This window comes from Choloepus didactylus, chromosome 27 (genome assembly GCF_015220235.1).
Source record: "Choloepus didactylus isolate mChoDid1 chromosome 27, mChoDid1.pri, whole genome shotgun sequence".
Lineage (NCBI taxonomy): Eukaryota > Metazoa > Chordata > Mammalia > Pilosa > Megalonychidae > Choloepus > Choloepus didactylus.
Window position 1 is genome coordinate 7,987,158 of NC_051333.1, and position 25,097 is coordinate 8,012,254.

Genomic DNA, 25,097 nt, shown 5'->3' on the forward strand with positions numbered 1-25,097 from the left:
CAGGCTTTCTCTGCAGGGACGTCTCCCGGCTCAGTGACGCTTCGGCCGCCTCCACGCCCAGGTCCGAGCCCTGCGGGGCGGGAGGGGGCGTGCGGTCAGGCAATAGGAAACCGAGGGAGTTGCAAGCTTCCCGTCGGGCATCAGCTACCCGGCTCCCCGCCCTGCCTGGTGCATTTCCCGGACACGTCCCGCGCCGCCACCTGTGGCCCCCGGAGCCCCCCCCCGCGCCGGCCATGCCTCTATACCGCAGTTTGTCCGTGTCCTCACTGCCAGGACTGGAGGAGTGGGAGGATGAGTTCGACTTGGAGAACACGGTGCTCTTCGAGGTGGCCTGGGAGGTGGCCAACAAGGGTGAGCGCGCCACGCGCCCCGGCCCCGCACGGGAAGGGCAGTCGGGGATGGAAGCCCGGAGCTCGGAGTCGAGGGGGACGGGGCTCGGTGACGCGACTCTTGGGTCCCGGACAAGGAACCTGTGACTCCTGTGTCCTTGGGGAGGGCCTGGAGGGTATCTGTCCCCTTGGGGCTGGTCCTTAGCGGGAGGGGATGGGTCGCCCGACTGTTTAGAGGAAAGTAGAGGTTGGAGGCCCAGGTCCCGAGTCCTGGAAGGGAAGGAGCTGAAAGGAAAGATTCCTAAGCCCTGGACGGTCGTGTCTGAGAGATCGGAGACCTGGGTCCTGAGCCCAGAGGGGGGCTGGGGCTTCTGAGTGCAAACCTGGGAGGCGCCTGGGGTTTCAGACTGAGGTTCTCAGGGGAGAGGCCGAGGCCCTGTAACTCAGGCTTGGGGGAGAGTGGGCTGGAAGATGATTGAATCCTGGGAATAGGATCCAGGGAAGTGGCTCCTTGGGAGTAAAGATGGGAAGGGGGTGGAAACCCCATTTCTTGGGTCCTAGGTTCTGAAGGAGCCAAGCGCCTGAGCTGTCGGTTCCTAGGAGTAGGGGAGCCTGCGGGCCTTGGGTACATGCGTACTGGGGTGGGGGAGGCTGGGCCCTAGGATGGGAGTGGCTGAGGGACTGGCATTCTGTGTCTCCCGCTTCGAAGGGCCTGAGGTTCTGGGTTTGGAGAAGTTTGGGGCTGGAATTCTAGGAGCTAGGCCATTTTGCTCCTCAGAAGGGAGGGAGCTGGGGGTTTCCTTTGCTGGATCTTGGAGGAGAAAGGGACTGAGTGTCCCACATCACGGGACAGGCTGGATTGTGAGAAACTGGGCTCCTGGGCCAAGGCAGAGACTGGGTCTGGGGTGGAGTCATGGGAGGGGCAGGGCCTCCCGGCGAGGAGACCAGGGGACAGGTCGGCAGGGTCCCTGGGGCTTGGGGAATGACAATTCAGGCTTCTCTTGGGCAACGTGGGAAGTTGAACTGGGCCATGAAGATGGATTCTCAGGAACCCTGAGTCCTGGAATCCTCAGTCTTTGTCATCCTTGGGCCCCAGTCCCCTCCTCCCTCAGACGCAGGAGTGCGAGTCCCCGGCTTCCTCCTCCCTCAGACCCAGGAATCCTGAACCCCAGCCCCTTCCTCCCTCAGAGCCAGGAGCCCAGCCATCCACCCGCTTCTTCCCTTCACCCCTGCCTCCAGCCCCCCGCCCCTGCCCCAGGGATCTGCTCCCACCCCTTGCCTGCATCCCTGCCCCATCCCAGGCCCCAGACCCCCGGACCTCTTTGGGGGCCCAGCCCTCATGATCTTGGGCCCACAGTGGGCGGCATCTACACGGTGCTGCAGACGAAGTCAAAGGTGACAGGGGATGAGTGGGGCGACAACTACTTCCTGGTGGGGCCATATACGGAGCAGGGGGTGAGGACCCAGGTGGAGCTGCTGGAGGCCCCCACGCCAGCCCTGAAGAGGACCCTGGACTCCATGAACAGCAAGGGCTGCAAGGTGGGACACGGCCCCGCCGAGAGCAGGGGTTGGGCGGCCCCCAGGGGGCAGCTGCAGATGGAGGGGGGGCCAGGGGCTAGACAGTTCCAGAGAGCGAGGGGGAGATGGGCAGGGATACGGGAAGACCCAGCACTTTCCTAGGCAGTCAGAGAAGGGAAAAGATCCATAGACACTCAGGGAGATGCAGGACCCCAAGAAGTGGGTGGCTCTAAGATACTTGGAGATAGACAGACAGACCACAGGTATAAGACAGACTGAGAAATGAACCCCAGAGGCAAACAGAGAGAGAGAGAGAGAGAGAGAGAGAGAGAGTTAGATGGATATCCAGGTGGAGCCCAGGAGAGGTGGGCTCAGGCCCAAGCAGGTGTGCAGGGGAAGAGTTCTGAAGCTCCAAGGTCAAATCCAGCTTCTCCACTTCCCGGCCATGTGACCTTGACTAATAGACACGCTAATGGCCTCTAACCTCATAGGATTGCCGGGGGGGATGAGAGCGTTAATAAAGATAAAGCCCTTAGCACAGTCCCAGGCACCCACTTCACCCTGTGTCAGTGTGAGCAATTACTGTCATCATCATCATCAGTATCACACACAGCTGGGCTTTGAGAGTCAGGTGACAGCAGACAGAGGGAAAGAGATGAATGGACACCCAAGAGGTGACAGTGGCCTCTGGGACAGGGCACTTGGTAGATAGGCAGACTCTAGGTACAGAAGAGAGACTGTCAGATGTTTTCAGTGAGAAAGTCAGGTCCAAGAGGAGGGAGGAAGATGGAATATCAAGGAAGAGGGCAGAGATAGACAGACAGACAGACCCAGAGGATGGACTCTAGGATGGGCAGATCTGGGGATTAAAGAGAGGAGTTGAGAGCCAGGAGCCCCAGGGTTGGGGGAGGATGGGCACAGAAAAAGAGGTGGCAACTGTGCAAGGAGGGGGCCGTGAGGCAGCGGGGGTCTGGGAAGGAGAGGTATGTGCTCTCTTCATTCATTCACAGCCTCTAGTTTGGGGTGGGGTCTGATGTCCAATCAGGCCAGATAGTGTCCCTAGGGGACCCCAAGGCAGCCCAATCCCTCCCCCAGGGCAGCTGCTCTCCACGTGCTGGGGGCCTAAGAATAGCCCCCCACCAGCAAAAGGGCAGACAACAGCTGGGAGGGGGAGGAGCCCTGAGACAGGCTCCCTCCCATAGCAGGGAAGAGCCAGGTCAGTCAGGGAGGGTGTCACTGGGTAGAGCTGTGGCAGCAGGCCCAGAACCCAGCCGTGGTCTCAGGGGAAAGCAGCAGACCTGAGAAATGTGAAAGGGACTGAAATGAGGCAGTGAGGCCTAGAAATGTGGCAGCGAGTGGAAACACATAGTCCTGGGACATGGCTAACAGGACAGTCAGTATTAGAAATGTGGCTGCAGACTACAAAATGGGCCTATGGGTAGAGAAGAGAGGCCACAGGTGGAAAATATATGGTGAAAGGGTCAGAAATAAGGCTGCGGGTCAAAGCACTGTGGCAGTGGGAGGGGTAAAAGAAACATCTAGTGGAAGGAATTAGCAGCAGAAAGATATGGCAAGAGGAGAAATTAACATGGTGGTAGGTGAGAGAAGTGTGGCAGCAGGTAGGAGAAATTATTAGCAAGATGGAAAAACAAGGCAGCAGGGGCATAGAAACAAGGCATGGGAAGTATGTAGTTATAAGTAGAAAAAGAACACAGTGGGGGGAAGAAGTGTGGCAGTTATAGAGACTAAGCAAGGGATGGGGGAAGTTTTGCAACAGAGATGGGAAGAGATTGTGATGGGAAAAACTAGCAGCAAATACAGAAATAAGGCAGCGGGTAAGAAATTAGGAGATACAGAAACGAGACAGAGGGTGGGAGAAATGAGGCAATGAGCACAGACACTGGTCCCAGAGACATTTGGCTGAAGCCCTGAGCTTTCCTGTGGGACCTCCCCACCCCACCTCGCAACACCAGGTGTATTTTGGGCGCTGGCTGATCGAAGGTGGCCCCCTTGTGGTGCTCTTGGACGTGGGGGCCTCTGCCTGGGCCCTGGAACGCTGGAAGGGGGAGCTCTGGGACACCTGCAACATCGGGGTGCCCTGGTACGACCGCGAGGCCAATGACGCCGTCCTCTTTGGCTTCCTCGTCACCTGGTTCCTGGGTGAGGTAGGCCCCACTGCTGGCCAGAGGGCCAGAGGCTGGCTGGGTGGGCCTCCCCTGGGGATACTCTGGGAGTTTTTGGTCTTTTAATCCAAGGATTAGCCTCTGCCCTTTGGGGACAGGGATATCCAGAAGCCCGGCCCCTTCTTTCCTGAGACCCTTCTCCACTCAGGTATCCAGGCTAAGTCCTACTTTCTGCCTCAGTGGAAGTCAAGGAGCTTCTTGGTCTCCCCAGTTCTTCCCCTTGGCTCGCACACTGGTCCCCAATTGTTGCCTCTCCAGTCAGAACTGAGTACAGTGATTCCAAACAATTAGCTCTTCCAGAGGCTCATCTACTGGAGGGTGTGCCCCAGGAAATTCTGGGAGCTGTAGTTCTGTGATCTGATAGAGGTTGGAGTTAAGCTCTCAGGTGGGGATGGGATGTCCCTGGCTATTTGGGGGTCCCCAGCCTATCTGAGAACCAGGAGTCCTGGTTCTGACCCACTTCTAGGTTGAAAAGGGCCCATGACAGGCTGCTCCTGGGCCATTCTGGGAGCGTAGTTCTTTTTGCCCACGTTGGGTGCAAAAAGCCGACTCTTGATTGAGATAAACGGTCTCTGGGAATTGTGTCCAGGACCTGGGGACAAGAAAAAGTCAGTCTTTCCAATTCAACCCTGCTGGGACATACAAGCCTGGCTCCCATCAGCCCCCGGGGCTGAGGGCTACTGGTCTGGCTGCCTCCGGGAGGTCGAGCTCCTTGCCAATGGAGATGGCCACAGCGGGCCATCCTCTGTCCCGTGGGGTCCCCAGGAGAGACTGGGTCCTTCCCCTGCTTCCTCGTCCATGGTGGGGACTGCTCGTTCTCTCCACGACACCCATGGAGACCCAGTGCCCCTGTCCCCCGTCTCCCCACAGTTCCTGGCGCAGAGTGACGAGAAGCCACACGTGGTCGCACACTTCCACGAGTGGCTGTCGGGTGTGGGGCTCTGCCTGTGCCGGGCCCGGCGGCTGCCCGTGGCCACCATCTTCACCACCCACGCCACGCTGCTGGGGCGTTACCTGTGCGCCGGGGCCGTGGACTTCTACAACAACCTGGAGAATGTGAGCTGGGATGGGGGGAGCAGGCGAGTGGTTCACGACGGCCCGGAGCTCTGGGGAGCCCCAGGAAATCGAGCTCCTCTTTTCCTAGGACCCAGAAGTCCAAGTCCCCACCCCAACCTCCCGCAGGGACCCTAGAGTCTCCACACAACCTCTCACCACTCCCTGCCCGTTCTCTTCCTCCTTCCTGCGCCTCCTAACCTGGCTGCCCTTCCCTAACCACCCAGTTCAACGTGGACAAGGAGGCCGGGGACAGGCAAATCTACCACCGCTACTGCATGGAGCGGGCGGCGGCCCACTGTGCTCACGTCTTCACCACCGTGTCCCAGATCACAGCCATCGAGGCGCAGCACCTGCTCAAGAGGATACCAGGTAGGGGCTGGACAGGGGTCCCTACTCGTGGAGGGAGTAGGCACGTACGTACTTTTTTTTAAAAACCATGAAGAGTGGAGAACTACAACCCCCACAAGGCTTTGGGGGTGATGGCACTTCTATATCCCAGAGACTATTGGGAGGTCTAGTTTATTTGGTACTAACTTCAGAAATGATAAAAATTCCACGATGGCCTAATGTAAGCATTGGTCTTCTGAAAGCAGATGGAGGTACAGTGGATTTTGTACTTGAGGAAAGCAGGGCTGGGACAGCCGTGCTTCTCAGGCCGTAGCACCCATTCTCAGTGAGGGTAAGGATTGAACTACAACTCCCAGAGGGCCTTTGGCAGCTCAGCTCCTTTTGTTCCTGGAACTTTGTCCTAAGTGCTCATGGGGATTGTAGGTTTTAATTGCCACAGTTTAATTTCTAAGAGGAGAGGAAATGGTTAGGTCCCTGAAAGAGGCTTAAAGGTATATCTTGGAGAAGCAGAGCTTTGGGGATGTTTAATCAGTCCCAAATCAAGGTAGGACAGGAGAAGCAAGAGAACTACAATTCCCAAAGCCCCAGCGTGGATCAGGTCCCTGTCTGCTTAGCCACTTGCAGGGCCTGATGGGAGTTGTAGTTGTGCTTGTGAACATGTGCAGATAATATTGGGCAAGAAGGCATCTGGTTGGTGGGGCAGCTGAGTCACAAAGGGAACTGCCAGAAGGGTGATTGAAACAAAGAAGTTGCAAGTTGGGGGGATGGGGGGTTTCCTTCCTTTATCCACTCACCCACAGTGATCTAACAAGAACATGAAACAGGGACCCTCTCCCCTAATCCCAGATATCGTGACCCCCAACGGACTGAATGTGAAGAAGTTCTCTGCCATGCACGAGTTCCAGAATCTCCATGCTCAGAGCAAGGCTCGGATCCAGGAGTTTGTGCGGGGCCATTTTTATGGGTATGTGGACCAGACTCCTGGGTCCGAGGGGAGGGGTCCTGGGGTCCCAGACTCCTGGGTCTGAGGGACAAGGGGCTGGGGGCTCATACCCCTGAGTCCCTGAGTGGCAGAACAATAGACTGAGAATTGAAGGAGATCCTCACCTAAGGAGAAAAAAGCCCCAGTTCCCAGGAGTCGCCACACTGCCTCCTCTTTGTCTAAGTTGCTCTCTGCCCTGGAAGCTTCCGGGGTTTGCAGCTTTGAGGCCAGGTGTCAAGGGTGAGGGACTTGGGCTTCAGCCTGCCTTGTGGCTCCTTCAGGCACTTAGACTTCAGCTTGGACAAGACCTTGTATTTCTTCATCGCCGGCCGTTATGAGTTCTCCAACAAGGGGGCCGATGTCTTCCTGGAGGCCTTGGCCAGGCTCAACTATCTGCTCAGAGTAAGTCGTGGGCCGCGAGGAGGGAAAAGGAAGGCAAGAGGGAGGGCAGAGCCCCAGAAGGAGGCATAGGGAAGCCCACAGTGGGGTAATAGAGACCCAGAAAGAAGGCCATAGTCCCAGGGAGGACAGCCACTCGGTCTTGTAAATCTTGACGGGATGGAACACAGCAAGGTCCCCTAATGGTTTTCAGGATGGGAACCTGCCTTCCACCCCTTTCCCCTGCCCCAGGTGAACGGCAGTGAGCAGACGGTGGTCGCCTTCTTCATCATGCCAGCTCGGACCAACAACTTCAATGTGGAAACCCTCAAGGGCCAAGCCGTTCGCAAGCAGCTTTGGTCAGCAGCCTTCGGTCCAGGATCCCGGCCTGTCCCATTCCCTGCTGTGTGTTCTGGGTCCAGTGTCTCTCCTGGAGTCTCGTTGTCATCTGCAGCATGATAAGCCTGGTCCCTGATTCCTAGGGAAGTCACTTGCTTAATACACCACCAGCTCAGGGGGAGGGAGGGCAGGAAGAAATCACAGGCAGAACCAGAGCTCTGTTGTCAGATGGGCAAGGTTCCACTCCTGCCACTGACCCTCGTGACTTCAGGACTTCAGCAAATCACTGCCCCTCTCTGACCCTCTGTCTCCTCATCTATGAAACCCATTCATTCATTGGCCATGAGGATAGTTGTTGAACACAGACTGCATGCCAGGAGTTATTCCAGGTCCTGGGAACAGGAATGATTAAATCCTTGCCTACATGGAGCCCCTCTTAGCCAGGGGAAGCAGGCTCTACACAAAATAAGCAAATTCTTCAGAAAGTGCTCTGGCAAAAAAATAAAATAAAGTGGGATTGGAGCATGAGACAGGGGCACTGGGACAGGCCACACAGAGAAAGTTCCACCAGGCAGAGACTGAGAGGAGATGAGGGAGTGAGCTCAATGAGTCTCTAGGGAACAGCATTTCCAGCAGAGGGAATAGCATGTGCAAAAGCCCTGAGGCTTCTTTAAGAAACAGCGAGGAGGCCAGTGTGGCTGGAGCCGAGTGCCCAAAGGAGATAGAGGTAGAAATGTGGCCAGAACCATGGGAAGATTATGAGCAGAGGAATGATGGGGATCTGAAGCGGCGCCATTTGCTAGCTTTACTGGTGTGTGTACACATTCCTCTCTCAGAACCTTATTTTCCCTTTTTACGAAATGGGGCTTAGCATTGCCACCTCCAGAACTAGTGCAAATACTAATAATAGCTGACATTTCTGGAAGCCTCATTGGTGTGTGCCAGGCAGCATGTGTTTTTTGCCGTGATCTCATGGGGCCCTCATGGCAAATCTGAGGTCGGTTCTATTTTTATCCCCATCATATGGATGAGTCACTGAAATCAGAGAGGGAAGGTCACTGCCCCTGGCCACACAGCTGATGCAGGGCACACGGGACTGGACCTTCTCCAGGGTCCCATTCTCCAGCCTGGACTCCCTAGGGCCTGGCCTCCCTGGTCCAGGCTTCAGTTTCCCTACTGTCCCAGAAGCCTGACAGTCACTGGCAGCTGGGGCTTACACTCTGTTCCTTCCAGGGACACGGCCAACACAGTGAAGGAGAAGTTTGGGAGGAAGCTTTACGAGTCCTTGCTGGTGTGAGTGCCCTGCCTCAGCCCTGTCCCCTCTCGGGTCTCAGTGCCTCTTGCTGCCCTATCCCCGATACCCACCCCTGCCCGCCTTGCAGGGGGAGCCTCCCAGACATGAACAAGATGCTGGACAAGGAGGACTTCACAATGATGAAGAGGGCCATCTTTGCCACGCAGGTATGGTTTGAGCCCCCACGTTGGCAATTCCCAGCAGCCCTGGAGGCAGCCTGCCATGCCAGCTCTGCCCCCAGAGGCTGCTGGGAGTTCTGCTTTATTGGGGGATCAATTCTGAATCCACAGAAGGGCATGAACTGGTTTTTGTAGAATTTCCATTGCTAGAAGCCCTTAGGGCAGCCTGCTTTGCTGTGGCCCGTTCTGCCACGTGGGTGCTGCGAGTCGTGGTTTCTTTGGGTCCCTGGGGTCAGTGGAAGGGAACAGCTGGGAGGGGTAGCTGCACGGGGCCACATTAGGGATGGTGCCAGGAGGTCAGCTGAAACACCTAGCATTCCCCAGAGATCATCAAAAACTCCTGGTGGGCCCTATTTTTTTTTTTTTTTTTTTTTAATCCCACTGGCTGTATCTGGGAGTTGTAGCTTCTTTAGGAGGTTAATTGACTTAAGTGGGTGGAAAACTTTAGAGAGGAAAAAGCTGCCATCACAAAGTGAGAACTACAACTCCCAGCAGCCTGTAGGGCTTTCTGCTACATCGAGGCTTCTCTTGCCCCAGAGGCTTCTGGAAGTTAGAGTTCTTTTATTCCCTGGGACTGAGGGACTCTGGTAGCTGTGGTCAGGGTGGGGAATGGAAACCTGAACACCCAAGTCATACAAACAAGGTGTGAACTCCTTTGACCAAGCTATAATCTGCCTTTCTATGGACTGTTGTGGCATCTTTAGGCCCCTGGAGTCAGTAGGGTGAAGGAGGTGAACCTTTAACGAGAGGAATGTTGGTGGAGTCGCAAAGAACTACATGTCCCAGGAACCCCTGGCATTTCCTCTCAGCCAAGCTTCATCTTGCTCCAGAGACTCCTGGGAATTGTAGTCTCCTTGGGCCTCTTTTGGGGTGAGGATGGGGGGAATTACAGGACTGAGAGTAAAGGGATCCTGGAGAGAGAATGTTCCAGTAATGTCATAAGAAAACTACAACTACCAGTAGCCTCTGAGGCTTGCTGCCATATTAGCATAGTCTGCCCCATTGACTGCTGGGCATTGAAGTTCCTGTGTCGTGACAGGGCCAAGAGGACAGAACAAGATAGCTACAACTCCCAGCAGTCCCTGGGGCCCATTAACATTGTGGCTCTTCCCCAAAGAAACCTGGGAAATGTAGTTTCCTTTAGGCTCTTAAGGGAGCGAGAACCTGTGCAGATAGGGTGCACAGAAGGAAATCTACCTCTCCCAGCAACCTCTTGGGCTGGCTGCTTGGAGGGGGTTGTGGTTGCCTTGGACTCCCAGGGCTCAGAGCAGGTCACTGTGGCTCATGGGGAAGTAGGGATCCCCCTGTCCCTTGTCTGAGCCCCGCTCTGCTTGCGGCTCCTACAGCGGCAGTCGTTCCCCCCGGTGTGCACCCACAATATGCTGGACGACTCCTCAGACCCTATCCTGACCACCATTCGCCGAATTGGCCTCTTCAATAGCAGTGCTGACAGGGTCAAGGTGAGCTATTGACCGGGGAGGGGTCAGGCGTGGGGTAGACCCTTGGACCTCTCACTCCCAAGCCCCCCTAGTTTACCAAAGAAAACATGCTGACTTCTGAGGCAACCAGATTAGGGTTCAAATCTTTGCCCTGCCAACATGCTTTGTGACTTCAGATAAGTTTGTCACCCTCTCTGGGCCCATATGGGCTCTCAGGGAGTAGATTAAATAGATCAATAAGATGCTCAGGCTGAGCCTTTCTTTTTCATGGCCAGGTGATTTTCCACCCAGAGTTCCTTTCTTCCACGAGCCCCCTGCTCCCCGTGGACTATGAGGAGTTTGTCCGTGGCTGCCACCTCGGGGTCTTCCCCTCCTACTATGAACCTTGGGGTTACACACCAGGTGAGTACAGAGGGGAGGAGGGATGGGAGAGGACAGGGCCAGGGTCACAGGGCAGCCAGGTTCTGGGCAGATGTCCCTGGGGCAGGGGACTTGCCCTTTCTGGATCTCAATCTCCTTTGCAAAACGGGCGCGATGGTGGTAAAGGTTCTGCTCCACTTCATGTTTCCGTGACACGTGGTCCCCCATGATGCGTGAACGGAAGACTAACATCAGTCTTGAGTGGATGTCATGGTTCAAACGTGTTTTTTTCTCCAGTTCACTAATGTGTGATCCACTACCCCACCCCTCTGCCAAGTACCTAAGTCCTAGCCCCTGAAGGCACAGGACTCCAACACATCTCAATTGCAGCAAAGTCTCCTTTATCTTCTTGGCTTTCTTTGGGCACATAATCTGAATTGGAACTGATTATTTGCACTTCTCCCTCACCTGGAAACATTTTGCCATTGTTCCCAAACTCAACCCTTCCTCAAACTCTTTCAATCACATTACTTTTCATGTGTGGATTTATTTTTTGTTTTTTAATCTTTATTTTTAAATACTTGCAAACTTACAGAGACTGTTTAAAAAAAAAAAAATACAAACCCCCTACAACACTTCCTTACCCCCCCGCAGATACCCAGATCTACAAATTTTAACATTTTGTCACATTTGCTGTATCATTGTATCTATCCATCCAGTATCTGTCTGTCTTATCTATCTATCCATCCACCTTCTGAACATTTGATTGTAGGTTGTATACATCATGCTCCTTGAATAGTTAATACTGCCATGTCTATTAACTAAGAAAAAGGATATTCACTTTTGCAACCACCTTAAGTGCAGGTATCAAGTACAAGCAATTTATCATGGCTATAAAGCTTACAGGTTATATTCCAGTTTTTTTTTTAATATGTCCTGATAATGTCCCTTTGAGCCTTTTCTCCCCCCTTGCTGGATCCCATCCAGGATCATATATTGCCTTTAATTGTCATTGTCCCTTTAGTTGCTTTTTTTTTGTTTGTTTTTTAAATTGTTTTTAAGGTGGTTTTTTTCTTGTTGTTATAGTTGTTGTTTTTAAGTTTTAAACACTTTATTATGTCCCAGGTCTGATCTTCACTGATATTTTCTAATGCTTTAATCTTCTCTTTTGCCTGGTCTATCGTTTCTTGTTTCTTTGTATGTTTTGTGACCTTTTGTTGAACCCTGACCATTTTGATATCTTAGTCTGTTATCGCTGGAATTTAAATCTATTCCTTAAGCTTGTATACAGCTAGTGTTATGAGAGAACTTTCCTTGAATGCCAGGCACTAACAAAGAGAAGAAGGCAAAAAGAAAACACCTTTCCCCGTCTTTGCAGATGGACTTATGCAGAGTGCTCTCCTTTAGGGTTTATTCATATAATGAGTTTAGAGAATAGCTCAAGGCTAAAGCATAGGAGCCTCCCTGATGTTTTCTGTGTGGCTAGTGTTGGGCATGTGCATGTGACCCTAGAAATTCCCCCTTATACAGGTCCCTTCTTCCCTAAGAAATAGTTTCCTCATGGTCCCTGGCCCTGCACTCTATGTCCTATAGCCAGCAGACTCTTGACCCAGGCAGCAGGACTTGACTGCTTTTCCAGAGTTCTGTAGGAGAGTTTGGTGAACTGCCTTCTACATGCAGGACAGTTTCTGGGATGGCGCGTCCCTCAGGCTATCACCAGTCAGAATGGGCTAGACATACATGCTCCCAGGGTGTGCAGGAAAATTACTCTGCTTCCTTTGGGACTGGAACCAGTGAACTGCACTGGGGAGCCAGTGAGAAGTGGGGGAGGAGGGGCCAGTCAGGGAGCCACAAGATCCTACTGCTTTTTAGTGGCCTTTTTCTTGATCTGACACTCGCCCTGTTACTGCAATCCTTTGACTGTTTTCTGGAGTTTTAAAAAAAATGCTTCTGCCAGTTCTTGTAGTTGTTCAAAGCTTCTCTAGGGGTAGGAGCCCCAAAGTGTCTCATTCTGACATCTTGAATGCAGCAGGGCCCACTTTCATGTGCTTTCAAAGCTAAATAAATATTATGTTTGCTGTTGTATTTCTTAATATATTAGTAGTTTAACAAGCCTTTTAAACAGTGCTTGTACGATAATTCGGAACTTTACCAGTTTCCTTTCTCTTTTAGTTACAGTGGTGCATAGGTTTCGAATAGTCTGCCCCAATTATATGTTTGCCATAAGTCCTCCTACAGGTAGCCTCTGGTTTTGCAGCTTTTAGGTACAGTGATATAAGAATTATAATAAACTCATTGGACTATTTCTCAGGGTTGTTCACAAAAATAAAAGGAGGCTTAGTAGGTATTCTGTATACAGTGACAATAATAATGAGAGATCTTTTCTTCCTGTCAAAAAATTTATAAAGCTATGATAATTAAAACAGAATGGTTCTGGGGAGAAAAAAGGCACCTTACAGGTGGTTGAGGGTTTAGTAAAATGATGCACACTGGCCCAGATTAAGTGCTCAATAAATGAGTCACTGTCACCCTTATCACCCAAGTCTGGACTTCTGCGCATGCCGAGGTTCTTGGGCAGGTTGAGTTCCCTTTACTGAGCCTCTTATCTTCCCCTCTGGAGAACAAGGGAAAAACTTGTCAAATGCAGGGACCTGAGGCTACGCATGCGCAGCGCAGCGCCCGGCACTTTGTGAGCGCGCCAGGAGAGGGCGCTGCTGAGGTTTTATTAATGGACTTTTCTCCCGCCTTCCTGCAGCTGAGTGCACGGTCATGGGCATCCCCAGTATTTCCACCAACCTCTCCGGCTTCGGCTGCTTCATGGAGGAGCACATCGCAGACCCCTCGGCGTACGGTCAGTGCCCAGAACCCCGACGGCTGAGGAAACGGGGCTGAGAGCCGGGGCTGCTTCACCCAGGGAGAGGGAGGCCTCGTGGGTCCCTGGGGCAGGAGAGGACAAGGGGACCAGACTCCTGGGTCCCTGGAGAAGCAGGGGTCCTGGTGCCAGCAAATCCCCCGGAGAATGAAGGGCCCCCTAGCCCGTTGTCGAGCCCCGGTCCTGGTCCCCGCAGGCATCTACATTCTGGACCGGCGGTTCCGCAGCCTGGACGACTCGTGCTCGCAGCTCACCTCCTTCCTCTACAGCTTCTGCCAGCAGAGCCGGCGGCAGCGCATCATCCAGCGCAATCGCACGGAACGCCTCTCCGACCTTCTGGACTGGAAATACCTAGGCCGGGTAAGGCCCCCTTCCTTAGCCTTGGCTGGCCAGCCAGCGCCTTCGGGCTGTGGGTCTGGTTCTGCATCCTCAAGAGGCTGACACTGTCGAGGGGAGGGCTAGGTCTCCTCCCACTTGTACCAGTTACTGTCCCTTTAAGAAATTACCCCGCTCCTCCAAGAGCTTCTTGGTGGAGAGTTTGTCTCATTTGCATAGGGGTGTGGTCAAAGTGGTGCCCCAGGGAGAATTCTCCCGGGTTAATAAAGTGTGGCCCAATCGGCACGGCGCGGCTCTGCTTCTTTACATAAGGGGTGGGGCCAGAAAGGCAGGTAATTTGCATTGGGGCCGTTTTGGTGGCAATGGTGAATCTGCTCAGTTGCAAAGGTGTGGCCAGGGCCCCGCCCTCTCGCCTGCCTGTGGGCGGGGTCCAGTTCCCGCGCCCCCTGACGCCCCCTCCCCTCCTTTCCCCAAAGTACTACATGTCGGCACGCCACATGGCGCTGGCCAAGGCCTTTCCGGACCACTTCACCTACGAGCCCCACGAGGCGGACGCGGTGAGTGGACCGCCGTCTCCGGTGGGCCGGCAGCTGGAGCTGGGGGGCTGGGGTCCCTCCCACCCCCGAAGATTCGGTGGGCCTGGGGGGTGGGAGGGACCCCTTACTTCGAGGGCGGAGGGGTGGTGGGTGCCCGAGGCCCACCCTCTGCGCCTTGTACCTACGCCCCTCCATTCGCAGACCCAGGGCTACCGCTACCCACGGCCGGCCTCGGTGCCGCCGTCGCCTTCGCTGTCGCGACACTCGAGCCCACACCAGAGCGAGGACGAGGAGGAGCCCCGGGACGGGCCGCCAGACGACGACAGCGAGCGCTACGACGAGGATGAGGAGGCGGCCAAGGACCGGCGCAACATCCGCGCCCCCGAGTGGCCGCGCCGCGCCTCCTGCACCTCTTCGAGCGGCGGGAGCAAGCGCAGCTCGGTGGACACGGCGCCCTCCAGCTCGCTCAGCACCCCCAGCGAGCCCCTCAGCCCCGCCAGCTCCCTGGGAGAGGAGCGCAACTAAGACCCCTGCCCCACACTCCTCCCAGCCCCCCGCCCCGGCCTCCCTCCTCCCAAGGGTGGATGCACGCGGCGCTGTGCTTAGACCCCACTCCAGACCGCAGCCCCTTGTGGGGTCCACAGCCCCGCCCCCACTGCCAAACACTCCAGCCCCCCTAGGGCAGCGCTGACTCCCCACACTCCAGAATCCATAATGTGGTGCCTTTCTCTGGTTCCAGAATGCATAATGTGTGCCCTGGAGCCCACCCCACACACACATGCCAGCCCTGCCAGGCTTGGCAGAGGTCTCAGAGGCCAGGAATCTGCCATTGTCCTGCAGTGCCAGAGGCTTCAGAAAAGCCAGCCTGCTGCCTTCCAAGCTGGGGCTTCTAGAGCCCTTTGTAGCTTGCAAATTCTGGACCCTGCAGAGCATGCCATACCCCAGCCTGGCCTGGGAGTCACCAGATGCTGGCACCTCCATGGTGTCTCTGCTAATGGGACAGTCCAGTTCGTAGCTGGGACATTTTCAGGGACTTAACAAACCTGGATGCAGAGGTCTTCCATGTCAACCCCAGAACTCAGGCTCCAGGACAGGGCACGTGTTTACTCTGGTCTAGCCCCACCTGGGGTGTCCAGCTTTGTCTCCCCACCTCCATCCCCTGCCTGTTTTGGTCCAGTGTCCACTCAGCTCCCACTGGCCCCCCCACACTTTGGCCAGGCAAGGAGTGGCGGAACCACTTGGCTCCTCATTCCTGCTGGAGAATGCTCAGGACCCCTTTCCAGCTTTTTCTGGACCAGATCCTTATCCTCCTTCCCTGCTCTCCCCATTTTCTCCAGACTCCTGTGTCCTCTAGGAAATCCCTCTGCTGAGGACAGAACTGACTGTCTTCCCTGAACAGCTCTGCCCACCATGAAACCACTGAGTTCTAAGTGCCCCCTGCTGAGTCTAGATCCTTATCACTGTGTTCTGTCCCGATTACCTTTCCCCTGATCTAGAACCAAGCCCACTGGGTTCTAGAACCCCCACATTTACCTCGAGGCTCTTCCATCCCCGAGCTGTGTCCTACCCCCAGCTTTTGGTGAGGAGCCCTTCACGTGAGCTGATGCACTGCTTGGTTTGCAGTTGGTGGAGTTGGGGGTAGAAAGGGTGTGATTGGAGTGTGTTTCAGACATGAAAAAATACATCTATATTTAAGGATCCCAGGTCTTGTCCAGTATGGGGGCTTCGTGGGTCTCTACAGGCCCCTTCTCTTGGTTTTAGATCCTCCACCCCTCCCCCTGGTGCCTCTTCCCATCCTGCTGTCCTGGAAAGACTGGGATTGCTGTTCTGAATTCCAGTGTTATTTCAAGACAGGAAGGCACAGATGTAGACTATTTCCATCATGGCAAGAAGTTCTGATGAACTGGCTTCACACATCTTTTCAGGCCTCTGCTATTCTCTGGATGGCTCTATTTTTCAAGAAAAAAAGAAAACCATTTTCCTTATAGTTCTAGTCTTCCCCAGGCCATGGTGCTTCTCTGCACATCCTCACCACTGAGGGAAGCAGGAAGCTTTGAAGGGCGGGTTTTAGATCCTGTGTGATCATCCCTTCTGGGAGAAACACAGAAGCCCCCACCCCCCAAGTCACATGGGCAGCTGCCAGAACGCAGGGACAGCAGGAGGGCATGATGTTAGGCAAACCGGTCTCTGGCAGTCACTTCCTCTCTAGATTCTTCTACCAAAAACGGAAGGCCTGGGGGTCAGAGCTGACACAGTAGTTTTGTTGCTTGCACAGGAAGGTGCTGCTGCATCAAGCTGCTTTGGTTGTCATTTGGAATCTTGTTTCACATCCCGTTTCTGTACTGAGCCCCCAAACCCCTGCTCAGTGCTTCTGGTGCATCACAGACTCCCAGCTGCTCACATCCATTCAACAAAGTTTTTGCCATCTAATAAGTGCTTTGCATTGTCAATACCCTAGCATTCAAGACACGACCCAACAGCTACCTTTGGAGCTGGGCTGGGTTTGCCCCCTGGTTGACACGGGCAAGTTATACTAATAGCCTCAACATGCCCACATAATGGTGTAATACATCTACCTCCCAGGATTGAGCCAGAAACAGTATCTCTACTTGATACAAGGCCTGCCCCATTCTGGTTACTGTTACATTGCATGAAAAACAGTGTCTGAGCCTGTTTCCTGGTACCCACTAAATTCAACTCTCCCTGGGCAGTTAACAGTCAAGCAAGCAGGGAATCTGCTGCAACACACCCCACCCCGTATAGAAGGGGTCAACGCCTTAGAACATCAAAGCCTTATGGGAGTACATTCCAACCCATTCCCCACACCAGACACACACCATCACATCTGCTGCAAAAAGCTTTATTGTTTACACTCGTTTCAGAACTTGTTAGAGAGTGGCAGGGTGGCTGGTTAAAAAGATGCCTCCTGGCTGGAGGAAGGGGCTCAGGCAAAAGCCTGGATGCCAGGGGAATGCAGAGGGGCCCCCTAAAGGCCTCTGGGCTCCAGAGACTCCTAGTCGTGCTTGAGGGTGAGCCTTTCGAAGAGATACTCGCCCAGCCGCTCCTGAGGGACACCCAGCCTGCGGAGGTTGGTCAGGTGGTCGCCTATCTTCTTGATGAGTTTCACCTCCTCATCTAGGAAATGGTTCTCCAGGAAGTCACAGAGCTGAGAAATAGAAGACAAATTTATAGAGTCCCTCAGGAGAGAAGCAGGCAGGGCTGCTACAAACAGATAACACGAGACAATAGATAACAGTGTGGCAGATGTGGGAAGTGAGGCCCAGAAAGGAATCCTCCCGGGCAATCAAAGGGAGACAAGAGTTGGGGTGCAGGCTTCAATCCAGGTAAGGTCTAAGGATGGGGAGCCATGGATGAAGGGGGGTACTTACATGAGGGTCGGTATTGGCAGAACCCAAGGCATGCAGTTTCAAAAGATCCGTGTTCAGGCCCCTCTCCAAGACCAGGGCGGCTTCCATGGCTTCCAGGGTATTACCCCACTCATCTTTGGGCGGCTTCTGTACATTGGAGAGAAGCAGTTCTAGGGCCTTCCACATACATTCCCCAGCCGCCCGGGGCAGCGAGGAAGGCCGTAATCCGCAAACGCGTCTGCGAGCTTGCATTTATCACCTTCCAATCTGCTGCAACTACACCTCCCGGGAAGGCACGCAGCAGTCCGCACGCCACGTCTTGTGAAAGCGCCTCCATTTCCAGCCACAGATAACCCGCACAAAGCTGAACCCAATCTCCCAGGAACCCACGCGGCGCCTAAACTGCCACGGTCAAGGCGCCTGGCGCGCAAGGCCTGCTGGGAGGTGTAGTCCGCTGCCCACACGCCACTCACCTGCACATCCTGAAAGAGGGCGCGGCCACCGCGCTGGTTTTGCATCTTCAAGAGACGCTCGGCGCCCTCGCGCTTCTCCTTCGCCAACTCGCGGAAGAAGTGGTCCACGCCCTTCAGGGCCACATCGTCACGGTCGAAATAGAAGCCCTGCAAAAAGAGATGGAGAAAACAATGGTCAGCGAGAGGAGAGGCCAGGCGGAGGAAACGAGGGTGGGGGGGGACCTCCGCCATCTGACTACACAGCCGACAAAGAAGACTAACGCATGCGCAGAGAGTGAAAGGCCTACAGCTGGGGTAATGCGGGCCGGGGGTTCCCGGGGACCCTCACCAGAGAGAGGTAGGTGTAGGAGGCCTGCAGATGCTCGTTGACCAAGCGGTTGACAGATGCCTCCACATCGGCGGAATAATTCTGACGGATCTGGGAGCTCATGGTTGGTCGACAATGAGGAGCTAACCACACAGAAAAACGGTGTTAGCTGGTCGGGGAAACAGGAGCTGGCCCAGAAGTTGGTCCCGGAGGTTGCAACTGGAGACGCAGTTGGAGGGTGGCCGAGGCAGAAGACGTGGGGGAAGCGTCCCCGGGACTGTTCCGTTCAAACACTGTTGAAGCAAGAGACAGATCCGCGGGACCGCCGTGCGCGCTGCAAAAGAGCCAGTGTAGCGCAGCTCCTTTTGTAGCCCATGGACCCTTGGGGGCGGAGCGCGAGGCAGCCAATCCGCGGCGGCAGGAGGCGGGGTCTAGCGCCCACCCTTGACCAATCCTGAGCAGCTAGGGTCTCAAGTCCCTCCCTGGGGTGGGGAAGTCACGCGCCTGGAGCGCGAGGTTGTTGTGAAACAGAAGAGTTGGGGGTGCGGGTGGGGGAAGGGTTCGTGGTGGGCTCGCGGGAGGCAGGGATCCGTCCCGGGATGATTCTGGGAAGTCGAGGGGTTCTGGGAGGTGGGGGATTTACGGGGACACTGGGAGCACAGGGAGGTGAGGATCCTGGGGTTCTGGGGGTGCCTTAGAAAGTAGGTGGCTTTCTGAGGTTTTCTGAGAGCATGGACTTTTGTGGAGCCCGGGGTGGGGGTGGGGTCTTCAGAGGTGCGGAGGGAACCTCAGATTTGCTTTGGGAAATAAAGTGTCTGAGAATCACTGGGACGTTTAGAAGCCTGTGAGAGGACGTTTCTGGAACCCTGGAATCTCTCTGGGAGATGGGGATGGGGGCTCCTGGAGCCCTTTGTTTACTCAGAGGTGGAGGGTTTTCACTATGGGGAGTCACATTTCTCTGGAGCCCAGGGGGGCCTGTCTTGGAAACACAGGGCTCTTCAGGCCCTTGCGTAGGTGATCTGCAGGATGAGAAGGGCAGGTGTTCTGGAGTCTTGGGGTGGGTGGGAGGTGAAGTGTTTCTGGAAGCCCAGGGAATTTTTAAGAGGTAGGGGTCTGGGGGAACCCTGGAGAGCCCTTTGGAGCTCTGGATTGATTGGGCCTCCTATGTGACTTTCAGGGACCCAGGGTTTTTCTGGGAGCCAAGGTGGGGAGGGGTGAAATGGAACCACAGCCTTGGGGGTCTCGCTGGGGCTGCATTTCCTGGGGGCTGTTTTGGAGGCAGCCCAGGGACTCTGGGAGTTCTCTTTGGCCCTGAAGGGATCTCTCTGAAGTTGTCCCACATCTTGATTTAAGTGTCTTCAGGGTTCCTGTGTCGCCCAAACCAGGGCCCTGCCTTCCAGAACTTCCCAGTTGTAAAGGGGAACAAGGCACAAAGACAGCCACTTGTCCCTAGCAAGTCGCCCCAGTGGAGGGAACCCAGAGCGCTGCAGTTGTTAAGGGGTCGCCACTGGGCAGGTAGGCCACCCCAGGTAGGCTGGCCCCTGACAGGGGGGCCCACAGCTGCAGGGCTGGGGGGTTGGGCCGGTATCTGGGGTCCTCAAGGGGTGTCTGGGCCCGCGGCCAGGCCGGCAGCTGTGCTGAGTCATGCTGAACTCAGCGCGGGCCCCAGGGCAGCTCCGACTCCTCCGCCAGGGACCCTTGTGTGTGTGCGCGGAGAACCCGTTGTACCTGCCCTTTCCTTTCCTGTCCTCTTAGTTCCCTGATGGCTCCCCCAGGGCTCCCACCCATGGTCGGCCACATTGTCCCCTCCTCTTTGGGTCTGTGGCTCAGTCCCCTCAGACCCTCTTTTGTTGACCGTCTGCTGCTGATTCTGACATCTCTCAGCTGACTTGGTGTCTCTCTGTCTTGGTGGCTCTGGGGAAAGTCCAAGGGGGAGATGGGTGAGCCGCAGGGCCCAAGTTACTCATTGACCAATTTTCATGCTTCAGCCTGAAGACCTTTAGCCTCGGGAGGCCCCACTTGAAGAGAGAGGACTTTGAAGGTGCCCACAAAGGGGGGGCAGGGGGGCTGAGGCAAAGAGGACCTGAAGAGGTCCAGAGGGGAGCAGACACCTGGGGGAGGGTAGAGACCCAGAGGGAGGGGACAGAGACTGGGGGGGAGTAGACAAAGATCTAGAGGGAGGGAGACGGCTGAGCCAGTCCCTGAGTGATCTCATCCTTTCCAACCTCCTCTTCTGATCTCTAGACCCGCATCTGATTCTCCTTGGTGTTCAAAGCTCATCCTGCTGCCTTCGGAGGGTCCCATGCAGCTACTGGGCCAGACCCCAGAGCCCTTCCCCGCACAGTGCCCCGCGTCCACCAAGGCCTGGTCCCCAGTCCTTCTTCCTTCTCCCCCCACCTGTGCCTCATTACACGTGGAACTTGCTGTGCTCCCCTGCGTCGAGCCTTCCAGGCCCTGGCACAGGCGGGTGGCAGAGCCCTCGGCAGGCTGCCCCCGCCAGGCTGTGGCCCGTGTGCCCCCCTCCCCACCCGAAGCTGCCTCCTGCCCCAGGTGGGGGGCCGGGCCGCCTCCACCCATTCGCCTCTGCCCTGTGGGCTCCTGGAGGGCAGTGCTGACACCTAACTCCTTCCACCCCACGGTGGGCGCTGGAGCGGGGCACCGCAGCAGGGATGGCTCCGGGCTCCGGGCAGTGGCCGGCGGGCCTGGCCCCGGGAGGCCGTGGCCAGGGGTCAGCACGTGAAGCCCGCGAGTGGGCCTGAGACGCAGACGCCCAAGTGTGGCCGAAGGAGGTTTATTGCCCCCCTCCCCCCGGACCACCACCCACCCACCCACCCCAATAATTACAAAAGTAAGAAAAATGCCCGTGGTCCCCCAATCCCACCCCCCCTCCCAGAAAAATGCCATAATTTATGCAGAAAAGACACAGTCCGAGGCCGCCCGGGCCTCAGCCCATCTTCTTCCAGATGGTGAGCGAGGCGGTGAGCACTCCGGCCACCAAGATGGTTACTGTCTGCCACGTGGGGGTCCCAAAGTAGGAGAGGAGGCCGTCCTGGGGGCAAAGACAGCAGTCACTTCTCTAGGAATGTGGCCAGGCCGGGGACCCAGGCTTGCACACAGAAGGGGCAGGGGGGGCAGCAGAGGGGTCAAGGCCCTAAGAGGAATGGGTACTGAAGAGCCAGGGGTCAAAGGGTTTGTCAGTGAACTTGAGGGTTTCAGAGAAAGTGGGGGCACCAGGGAGGGCAGGAGACACCAGCAGGGGTCAAGGGTCACAGGGAGGAGAGATCACCAGGAGGTCATGAGGTCCCAGAGAGGTCAGCAGGTCCCAGACCAATCAGGGAGTGATCAGACACATCAGGAAATGAACATTAGAGACCACATTTGAGGAACTGAGGGGGAGGCAGGGGCACCAACGTGGGGGGCTTGAGCAGGCCCAGGGGTCTCAGAGGAAGGAGGGGATGTGGCAGGGGAAAAGTCACGGGCCTCACCCAGCCACCCTGGTCTTGGATCCAGCCCAGCAGCCGCTCTCGAAGGAAGTCCAGCGTCCAGCTGATGATGGTTTTGATCAGCTCGGGCACCTTGGTGCACAGGGCCTGTCGGGAGTGGGGTTGGGGGTCACTGACTGAGCCTTGTCCCCACTGCCTGGGGACCATGGCCCCAAGCCTCCTTTCTCCCCTGTCTACCGCCCCTCCTTCCCCCCATAGTCTCTTTTTCTATCTACAGTGAGAGCGAGCTTAAAAAATTACAAACTGCAAATTGCAAATTGGGTCCTGACATTGTCAACTGCCTTGCTCATGAACCTTCCATGGCTCCCTAGTGCCTGTGGGAGAAAGTCCAAAAGGCATAGTATGGCCTGCCAGGTCACGTGGCTCTAACAAGATCTCATCAGAAGTCCACTTTTCTGCACCTCATGGACCTCATGGACATGCTTCTTTCTTCATTTGCAGCAAACTCTTCGCTGCCTCAGGGCCTTTGTACTTGCTGATCCTTCTGCCATGTGAATCCTCACTCATCCCTCAAAGCTCAAGTCAATCATCATTTCCCTTTCCCCAGAGGGGGATTTTCTGTCCTCCAGACCAGTTAAGAGGCCCAGTACATACCCAGGAGCTGCTCTCCCAACTCCCTGAATGTCCCCTTCCCAGTCTTCGTCTGGCTGCTGTTCCCAGCCCCACACATGGCCCAATCACTACCTGACTGCTGTTTGCCTCCCGTCAACCCTCAGGCCCCATGAGCTCAATCTTGACTAAACACCAAGAAACTGACTTCCCCACCTCCCCTGCTACCACCTGGGGCCAGGCCGGTCATCTCTTGGCCTCCTGTAGGCACCCCCCCCCCCCAAAGTGGCCTCCCAGCTTCTGCCCTGGTGCCCCATAACCTCTTTTACTACCCACAATGGCCAGAAGAATTTGTTTGCACTGCCCCACTCCACAACCAGCAATATTTTATTATGAGAATTTTCACAGAGAACACTTAACAACCTGGATTCTACAATTAACATTTTATTCTCCTTGTTAGAACCTTCTTTTAAATCTCGACATCAGATACCACCTCACTCCCCAGCTCAAAACCAGCTGGTCACTCCTGTCTGAGTCCCTGCCTTGACCCCTTCCCAACTCCACCCACATCTCCCCCTCGCTCACTCTGTTCCAGCCACACTGGCCTCGCTGTTGCTCAATACCGGACTCGGGCCTCCCTCAGGGCCTTTGCACATGCTGTTTCCTCTACCCGGATGCCTTTCCCCTGATCTGATTATCACTGCATCCTTCCTGTCATTCAAACTCTGGCTTTCATGTCTTTTCCTCCTCAAAGTCTTTCTAGACCACTTCGCTCAGTCCCCTCATGCTGTTACTTCTCCGTAGTCATCATACAACCTGACTCCACGAGAGCAGAGACCTAGCCTTTTTGGTTCACTGCTGTATCCCCGGTGTCAAGTAGTAGGCCTCATGTTTGTTGAATGAATAAATGAATGAAGGAGCAGACACCCGCCCACAGCCATCTGTCCATTCCTTTGGTGGTTTCTGGGCCACTATGGGGATTGACTCCACGATTCCCAGGTTCTCCCAGGTCTGCGGGGAACACCCCTGGGCTCGCTGCCCCGTAGCCGCCCACCTTTAGCACCAGTTTGCTGGCAAAGTAGAAAAGGGCGACAACCCGGCCCCAGTTGAAGTTGCCGTCAGAAAACATTTCAGCTGCCACTCGGAAAAAGACCTCACGGGGGGAGTCTGTGTCCACGGCTGCGATCATCCTACAGGAAAGAGGAGAGCCAGTGCTGGGAGCAAGGGTCAGGTGCAGTGTGCACATCCTGGTGTCCACCCCATACCACAGATAAGGAAACTGAGGCACACGCCAGACTAAGCTCAAAAGCAAGACACCACATGTGGCAAGGGAAGGGGACAAGATGGGAGCAGGGGAAAATTACTCCCTATGTGGAGCTTTCACGCTCCTGGGGGAGAACAGGGAGGGGAGTACAGAAGGCTGATTTAAGAGATGTGGCCCTGGACTCCTAGGTCTTTGGGAAAATGGGACCAGGGGCCGCACCTTTGCAGCTCCATGTTACTGTCCAGTTCGTCCCCGATGCGCTTGAGACACTCGCTCAGCTTCTTGGTGGATGCATCCTGGGGCGCCTGCTCCAGGGCCAGCTCGGGTGTGTTCCCCCCCATTCGCCCTGCTCGATCCTGGATGAAACTAGGGTGGAAATGGAGTGGGGGTGCAGGATCAGGATAGGGCATCACTCCTCAAATCCGCTCCGCAACAATCAGACCTCAAACTCACCCCTGAAGCAAAAGGGCCCCTGTCTTCATGATCTGCTCAGAGCTGGTGGGCCCTAGAGGAGAAAGGAGGGAAGAGGTGCCTGGACTTTCAGGGGACTGGGGGCGCTCATGGTTCCTGAGGGAGCACAGGGCTGGGGGCCCTGGATGCCTGGGTCCCAGGCAGATCAAGTGGCTGGGGGCCCGAATAACTGAGTTCCTGTTGGAGAAAGAGGCCCTAGGCCAGATTCCTGCATTCTTCCGGGGGAGGAGACTGAGGGAACATTCAACGCATCCAGACCCCTGGCCTAACGGGGGCAGGGGCGGGAGCCGCCCCTCCTACCAGGGACAGAGGCAGGAAGTGGTGCGGGCGACAAGCCCGGGCCTGCCCCGGGGACCTGGATTCTGGGGTCTTGCAGGTTCTCAGGGCTCCGAGAGCGCCCGGCACGAAGGCTGCGGGCGCGGAAGCCGGGGGGCCCGTGCACCCCTGGGGAGGGAGGGACGGAGCTGGAGGCTGGCAGCGCCGGATCTGGGAGTTTCGGCCCCCGGAGCGCTGGGAGATCCCGCGGCCTCAGGCCAGCAGGAGAAATCCCGAGGCCGGCCGGCGAGCGGGGGGCTCGCACTCCTCCCGCCTTTCCGCCTCCCGCCTCACCCGCGCCTCTGGGCTGCTCCCCAGACGGGTCCATCACCGCCACTCCCGCCGCCGCCTCTCGCCGGGTCCGCCCGGGCGGCCGCAGCGTGCCCATGGTCACGTGAGCGCCCCGCTGAGCGTGCGTCCCGTCACGTGGTCGCCCCGCAATATGGCCGCCGCCCCGCAGGGCCACGCGAGTCACGTGACTGCACTTTCCCGGCCCCCCCAGGGCGGGGCAAGGGGAGGGCGCTAGGCCCCTGTCAAATGAATGTCCAATCAGCACTTTCCTTTAGCTGTAACCCTCATTCATTCCTCGGGTGCGCCTTGAGCAAATGCAAAAGCTCTAGGGACCAAAAATAATGTATATTTAGGTCAGACGTTTCAAATGAGTAAAGCTTGTGAGTGTTTACCTGTGGGTGTGACAA

General features: G+C 55.8%; 3 protein-coding genes across 8 annotated transcripts; 1 reads left to right on the forward strand and 2 right to left on the reverse strand.

The window, feature by feature from the left end:
• The first annotated feature begins 10 nt into the window (after positions 1-10).
• Positions 11-16,599, forward strand: GYS1 (glycogen synthase 1). Of its 5 annotated transcripts, XM_037819557.1 has the most exons (16): positions 13-351; positions 1,687-1,868; positions 3,821-4,012; positions 4,901-5,086; positions 5,311-5,455; positions 6,281-6,398; positions 6,698-6,818; positions 7,047-7,153; positions 8,367-8,426; positions 8,516-8,594; positions 9,953-10,066; positions 10,321-10,447; positions 13,161-13,256; positions 13,474-13,637; positions 14,090-14,170; positions 14,351-14,674. In XM_037819557.1, exons 1-16 carry the CDS (start codon positions 234-236, stop codon positions 14,672-14,674), a joined length of 2,214 nt encoding a protein of 737 aa, XP_037675485.1. In that variant the 5' UTR covers positions 13-233. The 5 variants fall into 5 exon arrangements, with proteins under 5 accessions (XP_037675484.1, XP_037675485.1, XP_037675488.1 ...); XM_037819556.1 differs by having other exon boundaries at positions 11-1,868; positions 14,351-16,599; XM_037819560.1 differs by lacking the exon at positions 1,687-1,868 and having other exon boundaries at positions 14,351-16,599.
• Positions 15,933-18,643, reverse strand: FTL (ferritin light chain). Of its 2 annotated transcripts, XR_005214343.1 has the most exons (5): positions 18,319-18,643; positions 17,991-18,137; positions 17,539-17,664; positions 17,021-17,315; positions 15,933-15,945 (listed from the first exon to the last, which is right to left on the reverse strand). XR_005214343.1 is itself a non-coding variant. In XM_037819562.1 (4 exons), exons 1-4 carry the CDS (start codon positions 18,418-18,420, stop codon positions 17,163-17,165), a joined length of 528 nt encoding a protein of 175 aa, XP_037675490.1. In that variant the 5' UTR covers positions 18,421-18,643; the 3' UTR covers positions 16,994-17,162. The 2 variants fall into 2 exon arrangements, 1 of the variants encoding a protein (XP_037675490.1); XM_037819562.1 differs by lacking the exon at positions 15,933-15,945 and having other exon boundaries at positions 16,994-17,315.
• A 2,521-nt stretch (positions 18,644-21,164) lies between these two features.
• BAX (BCL2 associated X, apoptosis regulator) lies at positions 21,165-24,790 on the reverse strand. Its single transcript, XM_037819650.1, has 6 exons — positions 24,694-24,790; positions 24,067-24,118; positions 23,833-23,979; positions 23,404-23,539; positions 21,783-21,887; positions 21,165-21,346 (listed from the first exon to the last, which is right to left on the reverse strand). The coding sequence occupies exons 1-6, from the start codon at positions 24,785-24,787 to the stop codon at positions 21,242-21,244; spliced, it is 639 nt and encodes a 212-aa protein (XP_037675578.1). The 5' UTR covers positions 24,788-24,790; the 3' UTR covers positions 21,165-21,241.
• Positions 24,791-25,097: the final 307 nt, after the last annotated feature.